This window comes from Nuphar pumila, unplaced genomic scaffold, assembly GCF_984573655.1.
Source record: "Nuphar pumila unplaced genomic scaffold, dmNupPumi1.hap1.1 HAP1_SCAFFOLD_479, whole genome shotgun sequence".
NCBI lineage: Eukaryota > Viridiplantae > Streptophyta > Magnoliopsida > Nymphaeales > Nymphaeaceae > Nuphar > Nuphar pumila.
In genome coordinates, this window is record NW_028323365.1 from 41,229 (window position 1) to 56,523 (window position 15,295).

Genomic DNA, 15,295 nt, shown 5'->3' on the forward strand with positions numbered 1-15,295 from the left:
GTTGTGTTCCTGTTCTTCAAGGCAGCGCGCCACGCCGGTACCGACAATTTCGCCATTTTCATGACAGACTTCACCAGAGGCCAGCAATCACACTTGCCGCGACGCGCCGCGTCGCCACTTTTGCCGTGTCGGAATCAACGCACCGGCGCTAACGCATCGGTGCGTCGCGTCGCGTCGGTATTTAAACCTTTTAAATATATTTATGGGTATTGAAAAAACTCGGAATTTTAAAAAAAACTTTTCTGCGAGGTATAAATTGATCTGAATGCACCCTAACGCCTCTCCTCGCTCTACGGGCATCCCTGAGATCCTTATGGCACATACAATACCATTGGAATGTCCTTACTAGGGATTATTGATGTACAAAATGTTTCCCTCGCGAGACAGCGGGCGGCAGGGCTCAAATACTTCAGACGCCAGTACTAGCAATAAGCGCAGTCGCACCGATTCCTTTAAAGTTCCAAAAGACCCGGTTTGGGATTACTTTGATATTCAAGACAAGGATCAGAGCAACAATTGTCTAGCCGTTTGTAAGTACTGTCCAGAACGCAGAATTCTTAGCTTGAAAACAGACAGAGCCAAAGCGCATCTTGGACACATCCCAGGCAAAGGCATCAGTGGGTGCCCTAAAGTTCCTGCAAACGTCAAGGCTCAGTTTGCGCCAGCCCCTCAGGTTCTGCCTACCGACCAACCTGCTGTTCCCCAGTTCTTCGCTCCCACGAGTAATCAAGACCGGCTGGATATCAAGGTCGCACAGTTCTTCATCGCGAACGCCATTCCATTCAATGTGTCGGACAGTGCTGAATTCAGAGACATGATACGTGAGGTAGGCCAGCACGGAAGGTCATAAAACCGGCCCGCCCGTACCAAGCTCAGCACGACCCTGCTGGACACGAGCTATGTCGAAGTCGGCAAGGCAGCCAGCTCTAAAGTTCTTGAAGAAGCTAAAAAATTCGGGGCATCTCTTGTGGCTGATGGCTGGACAAGTTCAGCGGGTTCGGGTTTCTACAATGTCATCGTTCGTGTCCCTGCTGGCAACATGTTCGTGAGGCTGATCGAGGCCGGTCCAGAAGAAAAGGATGCTGAATGGACCGCCGGGCACCTGGGAAAGGTTATCGACGAGGTTGGTGCAGACAAAATCGATCTTGTGGTGATGGACAACGCATCAGTGTGCAAGGCTGCTGGGAGGCTGCTGGAGGCAGAGTACTCTCACTTGACAAGCATGGGATGTTGTGCACACGCGCTGGACCTGCTGCTCAAGGATGCTTGTGCACATGAATGGGCAAAAAAAAAAGGGCCTGTTTGAGCATGCCAGGACAGTAGTGAATTGGGTGAAGAAGCGGGGCACCCCACTCAATGTGTTCAAGCAGTTCTCCAAGAAGAAGGCCCTTCTCCTTCCAGGTGCTACACGCTTTGCTTCCAGTATCATAAAGCTGGAACGTTTCTTGGAGGTTCGTGATGCACTCAAGCAGACGATGGCTGACCCTCGTGTCGCAAGCTATGTTGCCAAGTTGCCTGTGAAAGCCAATGATGCAGCAGACCCACTGGCGATGGGCCCACGGGAGAAGGGGGAGTACATTGGGGATTTGGTGAATGACAGCACAGCTGCCAAGAAGATGAAAGTCCTCCTGGAACTCCTCCTTCCCGTGGTGCGTGCGTTGCGAATGTGTGATGGGAACATGCTTGCCATGGGCTTCATCTACCCTGTCATGTTTGAGCTCAAGCACTTTGTGGACACGAGCAAGCAGACGAATGCAGAGCTTGTTGCGTTTCAAAAGCACCTGTCAGAATGCATCAGCAAGCGCTGGGAGTTTCTCCATAGTGACTACCAAGCAGCAGCATATGCACTGAACCCTAGGTACTGGCACCTTGGGGATGATATTCTTGCAAATGCAGAGGTCATGGGTGGCTTGCAACGGACTCTAAGCAAGCTTTGTTCAAACGCTAATGAGGCAGCAAAAGCTATGAGAGAGTTTTCCACGGTGTACCTTGCCAGACAGGGCACCTTCGCCACTGATGTGGCACTGGCTGCTGCAGAGAGCATTGACCTTCCAATCCACTGTTTTTGGGAGACTTATGGGCAGAGTGCTGTGACTCTTAGGCCCCGTGCATTGAGGTTGACGTCCAAGCAACCTGCTTCATCTCCATGCGAGCAGAATTGGTCCTATGTGGATTACATTCTTGACAAGCGTCGTATGAGGCTGACCAATGCCCGCATCAACAAGCTCGTGTACTGCTATGCAAACCTCAGGTTTTTGCGAGGTGCTCTCAAAGATGACGAGGCGTTTTATCAGTGGGCTGTACCTGACCAGGTTGAGCCCTACAACTCTGAGTCCTCCGATGACGAGGCCCAATTGGCTGAAAGGAATGCACTTCAAGAATGTTTAGGTGTTGCATCTGGAGTTGTGTTCATGTGGAGGTGTGGCCATGTAATGGTATGGAAGTGGATCAGACAAAACGCATGTGCTTTTATTTATGTGTGTTCTTGGCTTATGTTCCATGCCATGTTTTTGCATTACTTTTTTCTGTCAACAGTAACTAAGGGAAGGTCTTTTCTACAAATTGAAAGCTAAAGGAGGAAAAGGCAAGATGTGGCGGGTCTTGCTAGACTTGTTTTCAAAGTCACAATCCTCGGTCCGCATTGCTGGCGAGATGTCGGAGTCGTTCCCATTGATGGTAGGCATCGGCCAGGGTGACCCCCTCTCCACCTTACTTTTCGACATCTATATCGACGATCTGCTGGAGTCGTTGCATACGGCAGGCGGTCCCAAAGGAATTTGCGTTGCACAAGGGGTCGAGGTCAGGGCCCTCACATACGCGGACGACCTTAATGGTCTGACACTGAACCCCCAGGACTTGCAGGTCAGTATCGACCATGTGGCTGAATGGTTGAAACGCTGGCGTATGCAAGCAAATAAGCTAAAAAGTGTGGTGATGGTGTTCCATCCCAAGGAAGGTGAATCAGCGAGCGTCCCAGCTGAGCAGCGATTGAACACCTGGACACTGGACGGACACGCTCTGTCGCAGGTGCAATCATATAAGTACTTGGGAGTTTGGTTCACAGAAAGCGGATCTTGGGATTTACATGCAAGCCAAGCACTGGGCAAAATGCGAGCTGCCTTGGGGTACTGGAGGCCACTGCTAGCTTGTCATCGTATCCCGATCAAAACCCGCGCAATGATGATCCAAACCTTCATCTATAGCTCAGTTCTGTTTGGTAGTGAGGTCTGGTCAACCTCACAAGTCAATAGACGCTGCTTTGACGTCGTCGCAAAGGAGGCGATGCGAGCAGTGATGGGATTGCAGTGTTCAGAAGTGGCCTCAGAAGTCTTGTTCACAGACTTGGGCCTACTGCCCCCCTCGCTTCTAATGGAGCCTCTAACCAATGCTATGACAAGCATCTGTCCACTTTACAGGGAACTCGATGGTGTAAACTGGCAAAAGCGAATCGTTTCCCGGGGCACAGAGCAGTCGGACGCCCGAGGGTAGGGGCCAATTGGCAAGGAGAGGTGCAGAAATTTTCAGCGGACATTTGCCACGACCTGAATATCTCTGACATCTTCAAAGCCCCTACAAAACAGCAGGTCGCTAGGCGAATCTCCTCCAGATCTCAAGGGGGAGTTCGTGTAGTGAATGTGCCAGTGCTGGAAGCAGAGGCGTTGCCTACTAATGAGGTTGATAGGCAACACCTCCTTGACAATATCTGGAGTTGGTACTTAATTCAAGGGAAAGCCAGATATGTTGCATCGCCGCATTCTGCGGTGCCATGGAAGTGGGCGTGCATCGGTGAGCAACCACGCAGGCTTGCACCATATCTGTCAAGTTTGTCCTCTGTTCGGGCTCGTACTATCATGAGCGCTAGGAGTGGTAAGCTGTTTGCCCTACGAAGCCGACTTCAAAATCAGACTTACGAGTTTGTGGATCCCGTACAGTATCACTGCAAGGACTGCGATGAGCATTTGGGGGATGCTCACACAGGCTGTGTTCACTGTACCGTCGATTGTCCCATCTTGTGGCCAAAAATAGACCAATTTCTTGAAACGGTTGAAGGTCTTGGATTACAAGGTGGGAATTTGGCAACTAAATTGGAATCTCTGTTGGGAGTTGATCTCCTGACAAAGATTTTGAGTGTGGGTTGCGACGATCTCCCAAAGGAATTGACGGGTCGTTTTTGGTCAGCCGTGGCTGACCTCCTTTCTTGCAGGATACAGGACGAAGAGGATGAAGACATGTCAGGTCAGGTTATGGTAAGTCAGGCTGGTCCAGGTACGCTTGCCTCAGGTGATGGTAATGATAACTCTGATTCCCAAGTAGTTCTTGGAGTTGCCAATGTCCATGTGGATGCGTTAGTGTTGTAAAAAGATACATCATCATCATCATCATCAGTAACTTGCCATGAAGTGTCCATGCCAAGAGTGAGTGGGCATCTTCGAATAAATGAAAACCAAAGACAGTCAAGGATCTGCATATGTCTGTATGTTGCTTTGTTTTCTCTGTATAACCTTAAAAGTTCAGATGTCGCCATGAAAAATGCAAAATTCAAAAAACTGACGGGCACACCCCCGAAATCTAACCCCCAAAATCGAAAGCAAGTTGAATTTAAGTGGATTTAATCGTAATATAACCCCCAAAATCGGACGCGCGCCTTCGGCGCGGTGGGGGCTGTGTCCCCACACTCCCTAGCGAAAAATTTGCACGCGTCGTCGCCTTGGCGACGCGTCGTTTTCAACGCACCGACGCTAACGCATCGCATCGCGGCAAGTATGCCAGCAATGCATCGTGTGGAAAGCATGCTCTAGGGATCACAGCTCCCTCTCCACGCTGCTGGCCTCCCATCCTTCAGCAAAAGTACGTCAGCTGCTGAAAGCTTCCCCCGGTCCAACCTGGTGGTTTATGTTGCATTTCCATATAAGAGTGTCAACTGAAGAAGTGTGCAGTTCATTATTGTCCAAAACCCGCCATCCTGGCAATTAACCAACGAACCAACAGGCTACGCTTACACTCATTGAAACAGGCGAGAACACGCCCAGCATGTCCACCATTTGGAGGGGTGGCAGTACCCCACAAGGAGGAGGTTGACCGAAGGCAGCGGATGGAGCTGCGAGAAATCTATGACTGTCAAGTTCTCAAAGGACCGAGGCCATGAGTATGGCCGTCCCGGCGACCGTTGCTTTGATTCCAGCTGCTGGCTGCAACAATTCAGACAGGTGTACACGTGTCGCATTGCAATTGCTGCCGTGCCTTGCGAGCAAGGTTGCTTGTGCGAACGCCTGAGAGAATGAATGGTTCCGGGGTCTTGGGAAATTGACAGCATGATAGCCTGATGCAGTACTATTGCTGTGCAGGGTGCAACGTGGGTGCTCGGTGCATGCATGGACGTGATGAGCGCTCGTATCCGTTGTGTGAAGGGCACACTCCTACTCTTCTGTTCTCCCCCAACTGAGGTCTCCAGCTTGCAGAGCTTGCTACCTCGCAGCTCAGTATGAAAGCTCAAGGGGAAACATCAATTTATTATTGAGATAGCAACATTGTTAATGTTAAACAGGAGTATTCAGGTATCGTTCTGGGCTGGGCGCACTGCGAAAAAGAGCGGGCGGATAGCTTGTAAAGTATCAGACCTTGCACATCACGCAACGTACATCTGAATATCCACGCAAAGTAGTCCGTTTCGCCGTCAAGTGACGAGTGCTCCCATGTGGAACGGTTGCCGGAACCACCAAGGTATGAACGAGACTCTCGTTACGAGAGCAAGAACTTTAAGGCTCCGCTGTGGGGACAAAGCATGAACAGGGGTTCGGACATTGATGCACGTGTGCACATAACTCCAGGTGTATCGAACTGTACGGGAACGCTGCCAAGCAAGACCTGGTGGGCTATTACGGAAATCGCCCTGGCATATACTGTTCCCGCTGGTTCCGCGCCAAAGACGCCCGTGTACAGCTGAAGTGTACTAACAAGGTTCTCCCGTGTAGCCCACTTCGCAGATTCACACTAACGGAGGATTCATGTGCGTCGTTCCATACTCAATGGCAACATCAAGAGGAAACAAATGGCTGTAGCATATATTCGACGGCCCATTCTCACTGCCGACAGCATCGTCACGCACATTGAGTAATAGTTGTGTCCTCTTCCTCGCAGGCATGTTGTTTGGCGAGTTGTTGATATCCATGCGCTTATAAGTGGTCGTGTTCAGCATCAGCCCTTGGACATCGGCGGTATGTGTGCTTGAGTGCTGAACACCACAGCAACAGCTCTACATGTCTGGGGTTCAGTACGCCTGTTTGCAATACATTGACAACCTGGCTACTTGTATGTTATATTAAATGGTGGTTTCAAACGTTTTCTGTAGTGCAGGTGCGTGTTTCCACGAGACGTTCTGTAGTTCGCGCTATTCAGGACTGCACGACGCACCTCCAAGGCATCATTTACCTAGCTGTATCGTATATGATTCAATCGTTCAGGAAGTACCAAGAGGCCGATCTTGGTCCACTTATCGGGTTGTATATTTCTGTTTTCCATGTTTTCCAGTGAGACAACATCAAGCAAATTGCTTGTTTCAACGACAGCATACCCAAACGCATATGAGTACGCGGACTGATTGGCAGCATGCAATCGACATTCATGACGCAAACAAAATGCACGAGAGTCATTTGCATGGTTGTAGACAGGATGCGTTGCGGAATGGGGCAGAGTGGCATTGCCACATGGCGGGCTGCATGGTAGTTGTTCAAATTACAACTGACAAGCTGTAAACATTGGACGTTTAGCCTTCGTTAGCACCCCCTTGTGACACAGACACCGAAGCTCTAGAAACACGCGTGCAGCTACGAGCTATACAGATTCAGGCTGGCTCAGAAGCCATGTGCACAGGTTACTAACGGTGACCTCGAGGGTTCTGTGTAACACAATACTATGGGCTTCATATCTCCATCAAAATTTTGCATCAGGCTGCATACATCCCCGAGCTGTCATTGTATGGAAGCAATATAAGTCATCCTAGCTACCCATGGCAGCCTCGAGACATCACCAGATGTGGACACACGAGTAAGCCCTTTGCCCATGACCTCGTCGGTTGCTACTTGCGTTATTCCGATTGATTCTCGTTGCTTCTCTTTCCAGCACTTCTGGTGCAAGTGCAACGATTGTACACTGGTGCTGGCTACCATGGTACGGGCTTTCGTTCTCGCTCATCATTTCTGTTCAAACTCATTTTTGGCCAACGTGTGCAGTGAAGGTCCTGTGAAGGCAATCCTGCGCTCTTACAAGCCCATGCTTAATTCCGACACGTGAGATGAAATGCTGTTCAAACGTCACACTCACCCCTTCACTTTTTGCAGAAACGTGAGCAACGATCGCAATCGCAAAGCACGACCTAGCTGCCCGCCATCGATAGGCGGAGGAGGTGAAGTCTTTCCAAGGAACCAGGGCACAGCTGTGCAGTTTACTACCCTCCCATGCATGCTTTAGCACATAGTGCTGAACCTCCCCTCCCGCGGGGGGCACGCTTCGGCGAAGCAGTAATGCTCGCTGCATGGGCGCTCGCCATAGCGCTGCTCGCCATACCCCCTGCAGCTGCAGTGGATGACACCTGCTACGGGTGTCAATCTGTGAGGCCCCGGTCCCGCCGGCGCCCCGAACCGGAGGGTGCCAGCCTTGGGAGTTGGAGTGAGCGGATCGAGCTTCCTCTGATTCCCGTCGCGGCTGTCATGCTGCCAAATAGGCAGCTTCTGATGTGGTCTGCAGAGATGGTCGACGGCTTTGCGTCTGCCAACGGAACAACGCGCACTGCCACACTGAACTTTGAAACACTCGAGGTCACGGCGACCACCGTCTCAAGCACGCACCATAACATGTTCTGCCCGGGGATTTCGCTCCTCCCTCGTGGGCGCGTTTTAGTGAATGGCGGAGCGAACAGCGAGCACACAAGCATCTACAACTACAGGAGCGACTCATGGAGCGAGGTGGGTAGAATGAACATCCCGCGCGGGTACAATGCGGATGCGACGCTGTGCGACGGCCGCGTGTTCACGATCGGAGGTTCTTTCAGTGGCGGATTGGGGGGGAAGGATGGCGAGGTCTGGTCGCCGGTGGACGAGAAATGGCAGAAGCTGCCTGGCATCAGCGCGTCCTCAATTCTCACGGCAGATCCCGAGGGCATCTTTCGGCAAGACAACCAGCCGTGGCTCTTTGCGCTCGGGCACGACATGGTGTTCCATGCAGGGCCGAGCCGCCAGATGAACTTTTTCAATATCTCGGGGCTCGGCAGCACGCAGGCGGCTGGGTTCCGCGCTGACGACGACCACGCCATGAACGGCAACGCGGTCATGTTTGAGTCTAACCGGATCCTGGTGACTGGGGGCTCCCCCGCTTACACCGGCATCAATGCAAGCGCCAACGCGCACGTCATCACGCTCAACGGCTTTAAAATTCGGTCCGTCAGAAAGGTCCCCTCCATGCAGTATGCACGCGCGTTTCATGACTCTGTCGTCCTACCGGACGGCGATGTGCTCATTTTGAATGGGCAGCAATTTCCCGAAATATTCACAGATAACACAGCGGTCATGTACCCAGAACTCTGGAGCCGCCGCATGCAAACTTTCAAAACGCTTCTGCCTGCGGAGATTCCCCGAACCTACCACAGCGTCGCTCTGCTGCTGCCCGACGGCCGCGTGTTCACCGGGGGCGGCGGGCTCTGCAACGTTGACGTCCAGTGGTACTGCCCCAGAAACCCAGACGGCTCGTCAGCGGCCAAGAACCACCTGGACGGCAACATCTTTACGCCGCCCTATCTGCTGAACGCGGACGGGTCGCTTGCAACAAGGCCCGTCATCATGCGTGCGCCGAGCGATGCATTTCATGGCGAGGCTATCCTTGTGAGAACGGACGTCATGGTGCGGCGGTTCTCGCTGGTGCGTTTCGGCGGGGTGACTCACAGTGTGAACAACGAGCAGCGCCGGGTCCTGCTCGAGCACAAGCTTTACGGCGGCGAGTATGTGTACAAAGTTCGCATTCCAAGGCACCGCGGCATCGCAATCGCTGGGTACTTTATGCTCTTTGCCCTCGACGACAACCGCGTGCCCAGCGTCGCACATATCATCCACATCCGCCTGGAGAAATAGCCTGGAGGCCACATGCATTGCAAGTGCGGCTCGTATCGGTGGTGTGGAACGGTGATGTGGGTGCCGATCCCAGGGGCCAAACGCAAGCCATCTGCTTCATTCTGAGGTGTGCTCATTGAGTGATGCTCAGATTGACTTGAGGGCCGCATGGGGCATGAAGTATCAGATGTTCCATGACTAGAGCTACACTCACTCTCGCTATGCCTTGGGGTCATTAGCATGGGGCTGAGAGGTCTCTCGAAAAAGCTATTGCCAGGCTTTCGTCAATTGTGATGATTTGGGTTTACACACAGAACTTGGCGCACCAAACATCTAGCGACGAGGTCCTTGCGCGTGCAACACGTTCATTCTCAATGGTCGATAAATAAGCATTGCTCAATTCTATGGTCCTATGTCTCCGCTGTCCATCCCAAAAACACGTTCTTGTCTAGGTAGGGGGATGTATTGGGCCTTTCGTGAGAGTGGTTGCATGTCATTTGAAGTTCAGACCGCTTAGGCATGGTACCTCAAGGCAACCACTAACTGGCAACCTCCCTGTCGTCAGTCTTCACTCGCATACTTCCAAATGACGAGACTGCATTCACAGCCTCCGTATGCTGCAAGCCAAGCGCTTCCAGCACCGTTCAATGTAAGCCAAACGCATTGTAAAGTGACGGCAACAAGCAGGAGTGGTGTGGCCTAGGCATATCCACACCAACAGCTGTGAATTGCAAGCCGAACGGGCCGAGTGTGCCGCTGCAGGATACTCCACGAAGACAGCCTGCCTGGCACGTTCCGCTGTTTTGATGGAGGGTGGGCCCCTTTAAAAATTCTGCACCTCGTAGATGACATTCGTATGACAAATGGACTCTGATGCGGGTCATCCTATGCGGCGCTCAAGCTGGGAGCGCTGGGCACACTTACCCCGACGTTGCCGCCCGTTGCTCTCATGACAGAGCGCTCATTCGGCTGCTGGGCGATGATGCTGCCTATGTACGGGGCAGCTGGGTAAACACTACAACCAGGTGTGCACCAGAAGCTGCCATCGGAAGAAGCCCAGTAGCATAGGCACCATTCTCACGGCACTTTATTGGGTTGCTGCTGTCATTAAATGTCATTTTATCAAACGTACCCGAGCTTTCCTTGCAAATAGAAAGGGGTTCCGCAAACGATGGACCACCCTATGGCAGCATTGCTATCGATGCTGTGAATTTCACTCTGTGTTGCGTAAGTGATTGCCGGTATGTGAGGCACCCTCTCAGCTTTTGTACATAGTCTTAGTAGGGAACATCATCCGCACTTCATCAAGCATGCGTGTGTGCGGGACTCCTGGTTGCGGTGAATGCCAGACCACGATCGCCGCAACTGCAGCAGTGTGTTGTGTCCATCCTGCAAGCAGACGATTTGATGCAAAGCCTGCCACACACTAGCTTGTCGACGGCCATGGAGTGTGTTGTTTTTAGCACACGCGGAGGGAGCCCAACGAAACATGAGCAGAAAAGCATGTTCACCACGCAAGAACGCTTGGTCGCACATGTTGCGTATCTCAAGGATCTCGATACTATGGAAACGCATGCTTGCAGGATAAGGAGGATGCCCAGGCAGGCATGTGCTACTGGTATGTGCAGGTCAAGGGCTGATCACCCCCTTGCCGCTTTCTTCCGCATTTGTGCTGGCAGTTGCGCTGCGGCCTCTCTCCTGGTGCGCGGCCTGGACCTGATGCTCAATGTCCTTTCACGGCTTCATGCACTGTCGTTCATCTGCAGTGAGGTCGGCGACTGCCTGCACGCGAAGGGCACGCATTCCGAGACCCTCATCCACTTCTTACGTGTTGGGACGCGCTACCCTTAACCCAACAGCCCAACAGCAGGGACGGTGTTTTGACCAGGGAGCCCACTGTTTCTCTTTCAAGGTTGAGCAGGAGGGATCAGTCCACATTGGAGCTGTGGGGCTAGTCACATTTCAACACATGAAGGGGGCTTCAGGGTAGAGCGCCTTGAGAGTATCATTCTGACCAACTGAACTCTCAAGGCACTCTATCCTGAAGACTGCCGTCTGCACGCCAGCCACATTTAGACCTATCATTCAAATGCTGTGTTGCGTGGAGTTCGCCGTTTCTTTTGCACACCTCACCCATTGTAGTTATTGTCGGTTTGAATGATCTGCGTTGCTGTGCAGGTCATGTTACAAGCGGCAGTCTCTTCTTGCCGCCTCGCAATAGCAAGTCGTGGACTTCAAGACATGTGGAGCAAGATGCTGCCTCAAGCGCACTGTATTGCACAGTGAGATTCCATGTGTCTTTCGCCCACATCCGAATGTTGCACGTCGCAGATGCCGACATTGCAAGCATGCACTCGAATCACTTCACCAATTCCCTCACCCAGAGATCAGTTGTGCCAGCGATTGGAGCTCCAGAATTGCGAACGTGTTGCATTGCACGCTTGCACCACCACTTGTTGCACCTCCAGTGGCGTTCATGCAAAAACTTTGGTTGCAAGAACCTTTGGTTGATTCTCAGCAATTTGACAAGATAAGGCAAGTACTACCGACGCTTGCGCTGATGAACGGGTGTATCGCTTACAAGCGACCATGCTGATGGGAACCAAGTACACCAGTGAAACAGCCTTTGGCAAATCAAATGCACTAATCACTGACATCTCATGTGTCCGCTTGTCTCAATGCTCGAGCGACTACACCCCTGACCCTTGTGACAGCACATCAATGAAAGCACAATCCGGTATGCAGGACAGGACGCATGTTCGGGCATCTTCATTGAGAATGCATGTCCTGAGCCAGACATTTTTCTCGGCCCAAGGACCTTGGCAAGGCTTGGGCCCGGACTTGTGGCCAGACAATTGTGTTAAGGTTCCCGCCGATGTTCCCGCCACTTCTGTTAGTATCCTCCGAAACCACCTGTCGCATGTGGCGGCCTCCAGATCACGCTGTCCTGGCCAGGGGGTCAACACATAAGTACCCGATAAACTACTAGGCTTTTCTTTTGATGTTGCCGCTGTACTTTCTGTAAACTGCAAGATGGTGCAGTTTCAAGTGTCAGAGAACGCGACGCATGTCGTCATCCCAGGAGCATGCTTGCTCGGTATCTTCTTTGCCCTAGTTCTGTGGCATCGAGTATCCAAGATTCATGTCGCGGGTGGTCAGGTTCTGCGTGGATCAGCCAACCGGAGTACTTGTTGGAGGAGCAACGAGGTGATGAGGAGGTTCGTCCATATCCTCGAACAGTGTTTATAGTTCTTGCCCCTTGTGATCCCCCCGAACGTCTCCGCGTTTTGCAATGCAACACAATGATTACCGGATGCCAGATCACGAACGTGGGCTTGTATCAAGATGCGCTTGTGCTACAGTTGAACTTGGCTGCGATACCCCTGACCTGTGTAGTTTTCGCGACGAGACATTTAAATCCACAGAGGCATGCCATGCACAATTCCACTTTTGCAATTGACGTTCCGGAACCTTTCCAGCAGGCAACGAGCGTATGGCGCTTGCTGCAATGTTTGCTGATCCGTGGCAAGGGTTGGCAGTATGGCAGCACCGAAACTGAAATGTCTCAAAATGGCTTGCTAAAGCACCCGAAACCCGCATGTGCATGTTTTCGATCCTGTGACACGCGCAGTCATCCTTGCTCCCGTGCAGATCCGACCAACGGCATGTAGCCTTGTCAACATCAAGGCATGATCGGTCGGAGATGCGTTGACGGTGTTGAACACATGCAGATCCTGCAGAAATGCGCGGACATCCAAGCCCATATTGCAGAAGGTTCAACTGCTTTCCTGCTGACGGAGTTCAAGTACATGGGCATTTTCTTGGTACGGTCTCAACATGCGTGTGTATGTTCGCTTGTTCCGTCGCATGACCAGGGTCGTCCGCACGCACATGTGGGTAACTTAAAAAGATGCAAGATCGTCATGTGGACGTGCTTGGTAGAGTTTTGATGTTGCGGCCTTGGCACAAAGTGCCTAGATGCTCATTGAGGGGTCCTGGCGCCACTATCTCCGGAAGATACTACTTGGCGCGCTGATACGAATATTCAAAATCGCACGAGCCATCAGGATGTAACGCGAGGACGAAAATGCCTGTGGCCGCTTGATGCAATTGACTCAGGTCTCGCCGCTGGCGACTGCACCGGAATCTCTGAGATATCTTGAGTTTGTGAGTGCAAGCTAATTTTGGTACGGAGGTGACTCATGCGTGCCGAGACGTCAAGAGTCTTGACTAACTGGCTCAGTTCGGTACATCGCATCCAAAGCAAAATAGTCATGTGACAGCGTTGGTTAGGTCATGTGATCATGTGACATCTCTGGAATCATTTTCTGTCTGTGAGGCAGCCGAGATGAGGTAATCCACGCGTCTCGAACAGGCGTCGGAGGGTTTGAGACTGCTTGTGGCCATCTGCCTGAGCTCAACGCTGTAGCCTACCAACGTCGATCTTCTGTCCATACGATCGTAACCTTCCGACCACACTGACCGTTCTGGCTTCCAGCCGAAACAGAAGGCTTGTTGAACAGGCACGTACATCGATCATGATGATGATGTATCTTTTTACAACACTACCGCATCCACATGGACATTGGCAAATCATAGTATCACTAATACACCATAGCTTCTGGCTTGGGTAATTGTCCTGATGTTCTCAAGTATCCGCTTGGTACCCTCCCTTGGCATGTCAGAGCTCAAAGTGCATGCAAATGCGGGCACGTACTTGCTGCAAGCCGAGTAGCCACGTCTTGCTCGCTGTTACTGGCGCAGTCACCTCTGCAGAAGGATGTAGCAAGCGTCAGTCAGCCACATGTATTTAGTTGCCACTCAATTCTTAAGTCGGTGGAAGTATGGTGATCATCTTAGCCGTACAAGTAACTACAAGACGTAAACTCTGCAAACCCGACCTTGTTTGACGGCTGATACAGTCTTTGGCAGGCAGCCGTTCGGGCGGTTTCAGCAGAGCCGCCATAGCCGAATATTTTTTCAGCCACTCGCTTTCAACTGGCCGGAAGACCCACCGCTGGTTGAATGCTTGCAGTGTGTGATGGCACCGCTCATCTTCGCCCTCCTGGGTTCAGAAGACGGTTTTAGCACCGAGTGGAAGAAGGGCAAGACGCCTTCCCTCATCAACGGAGCCTTCTCTGCCGTCGCTTTCCTCCTCGGTGCCCTCACATCCATTCTGTCTGGCTACCTGGGCATGAAGATCGCTACCTTTGCCAACGCACGCGTCACCGTCGAGGCTCGCAAGGGCATCGCCCCAGCCTTTGAGTGCGGTACGTACCTTGTCATGAACCCCATCTGCCCCACTTGATGCAGATTTCCTGTCATGGGACACGACAAAGTGCGAGACCCACCACAGCGAGGTGCCGTACACAACCGCATTCAAACTGATGCACGAGTGCTTGCAGCGTTCCGCTCCGGTGCCGTCATGGGCTTCCTGCTCACTTCCTGCGGCCTCCTCGTCCTGTACAGCACCATCATGGCTTTCAAGGTGATTTACGGCCCGCACGGAGACTGGTCTGGTTTGTACGAGGCCATCACCGGCTACGGTTTCGGCGGATCCTCTATCGCTCTGTTCTGCCGCGTGGGTGGAGGCATCTACACCAAGGCCGCCGATGTCGGTGCTGATCTCGTCGGCAAGGTCGAGAAGGATATCCCCGAGGACGACCCCCGCAACCCCGCCGTCATTGCTGGTGCGTTGCACGCCGCTGCATTCATCCCTGCTCTCAAAGTGTAGCTTTGTTTGGCCATGCCCTTCAACCACACAACATCGCCAGGGCCTTAGGCGGGTGAGTAGGGCTAACACCCAAACGCCATGTGAGTGTACCCATGGAAAGCCGTCCTGTGCTTGATCACTCCAGCCATAACCCTCACGCGACGTTCGCTGTGCAGACAATGTGGGTGACAACGTTGGTGACATCGCCGGCATGGGCGCCGATCTGTTTGGCTCCTTCGCCGAGGCCACTTGCTCTGCCCTAGTTGTGTCGTCCGTCTCCGAGCTCGGGTCCAGCCACAACTGGCTCGCCATGAACTTCCCCCTCATGATCACTGCCTCCGGCATCATCGTGTCCCTCTTCGTCACCCTCATCGCCACCGACATCAAGCCCGCTAAGGACATCGCCGAGATCGAGCCCACCCTGAAGGTGCGTACTCGGCGAAGCTGCACTCATGTGCATGCCGTGACTGAGCTTTTCCGTACG

General features: G+C 52.5%; 2 protein-coding genes and 1 pseudogene across 2 annotated transcripts; all 3 read left to right on the forward strand.

The window, feature by feature from the left end:
- The first annotated feature begins 367 nt into the window (after positions 1-367).
- Positions 368-2,542, forward strand: LOC149810198 (uncharacterized). The gene is made up of 4 exons (XM_089994387.1): positions 368-821; positions 909-1,203; positions 1,316-2,419; positions 2,536-2,542. Exons 1-4 carry the CDS (start codon positions 368-370, stop codon positions 2,540-2,542), a joined length of 1,860 nt encoding a protein of 619 aa, XP_089850513.1.
- A 4,978-nt stretch (positions 2,543-7,520) lies between these two features.
- LOC149810199 (galactose oxidase pseudogene) lies at positions 7,521-9,119 on the forward strand (annotated as a pseudogene).
- Positions 9,120-11,687: 2,568 nt separating this feature from the next.
- Positions 11,688-15,238, forward strand: LOC149810200 (pyrophosphate-energized vacuolar membrane proton pump 1-like; the record flags this gene model as incomplete). The annotated part of the gene is made up of 6 exons (XM_089994388.1): positions 11,688-12,042; positions 12,141-12,316; positions 12,830-12,922; positions 14,134-14,368; positions 14,504-14,788; positions 14,988-15,238. Coding segments are annotated over exons 1-6 (1,395 nt in total), but the record flags the coding sequence as incomplete, so codon positions are not given.
- Positions 15,239-15,295: the final 57 nt, after the last annotated feature.

Coding starts and splice junctions, on each gene's coding strand:
- LOC149810198 (XM_089994387.1), top strand. CDS start 368: ATGTTTCCCTCGCGAGACAGCGGGCGGCAGGGCTCAAATACTTCAGAC. Junction 822..908: donor TGAATTCAGAGACATGATAC/GTGAGGTAGGCC, acceptor GCTATGTCGAAG/TCGGCAAGGCAGCCAGCTCT. Junction 1,204..1,315: donor GGGAGGCTGCTGGAGGCAGA/GTACTCTCACTT, acceptor TGAGCATGCCAG/GACAGTAGTGAATTGGGTGA.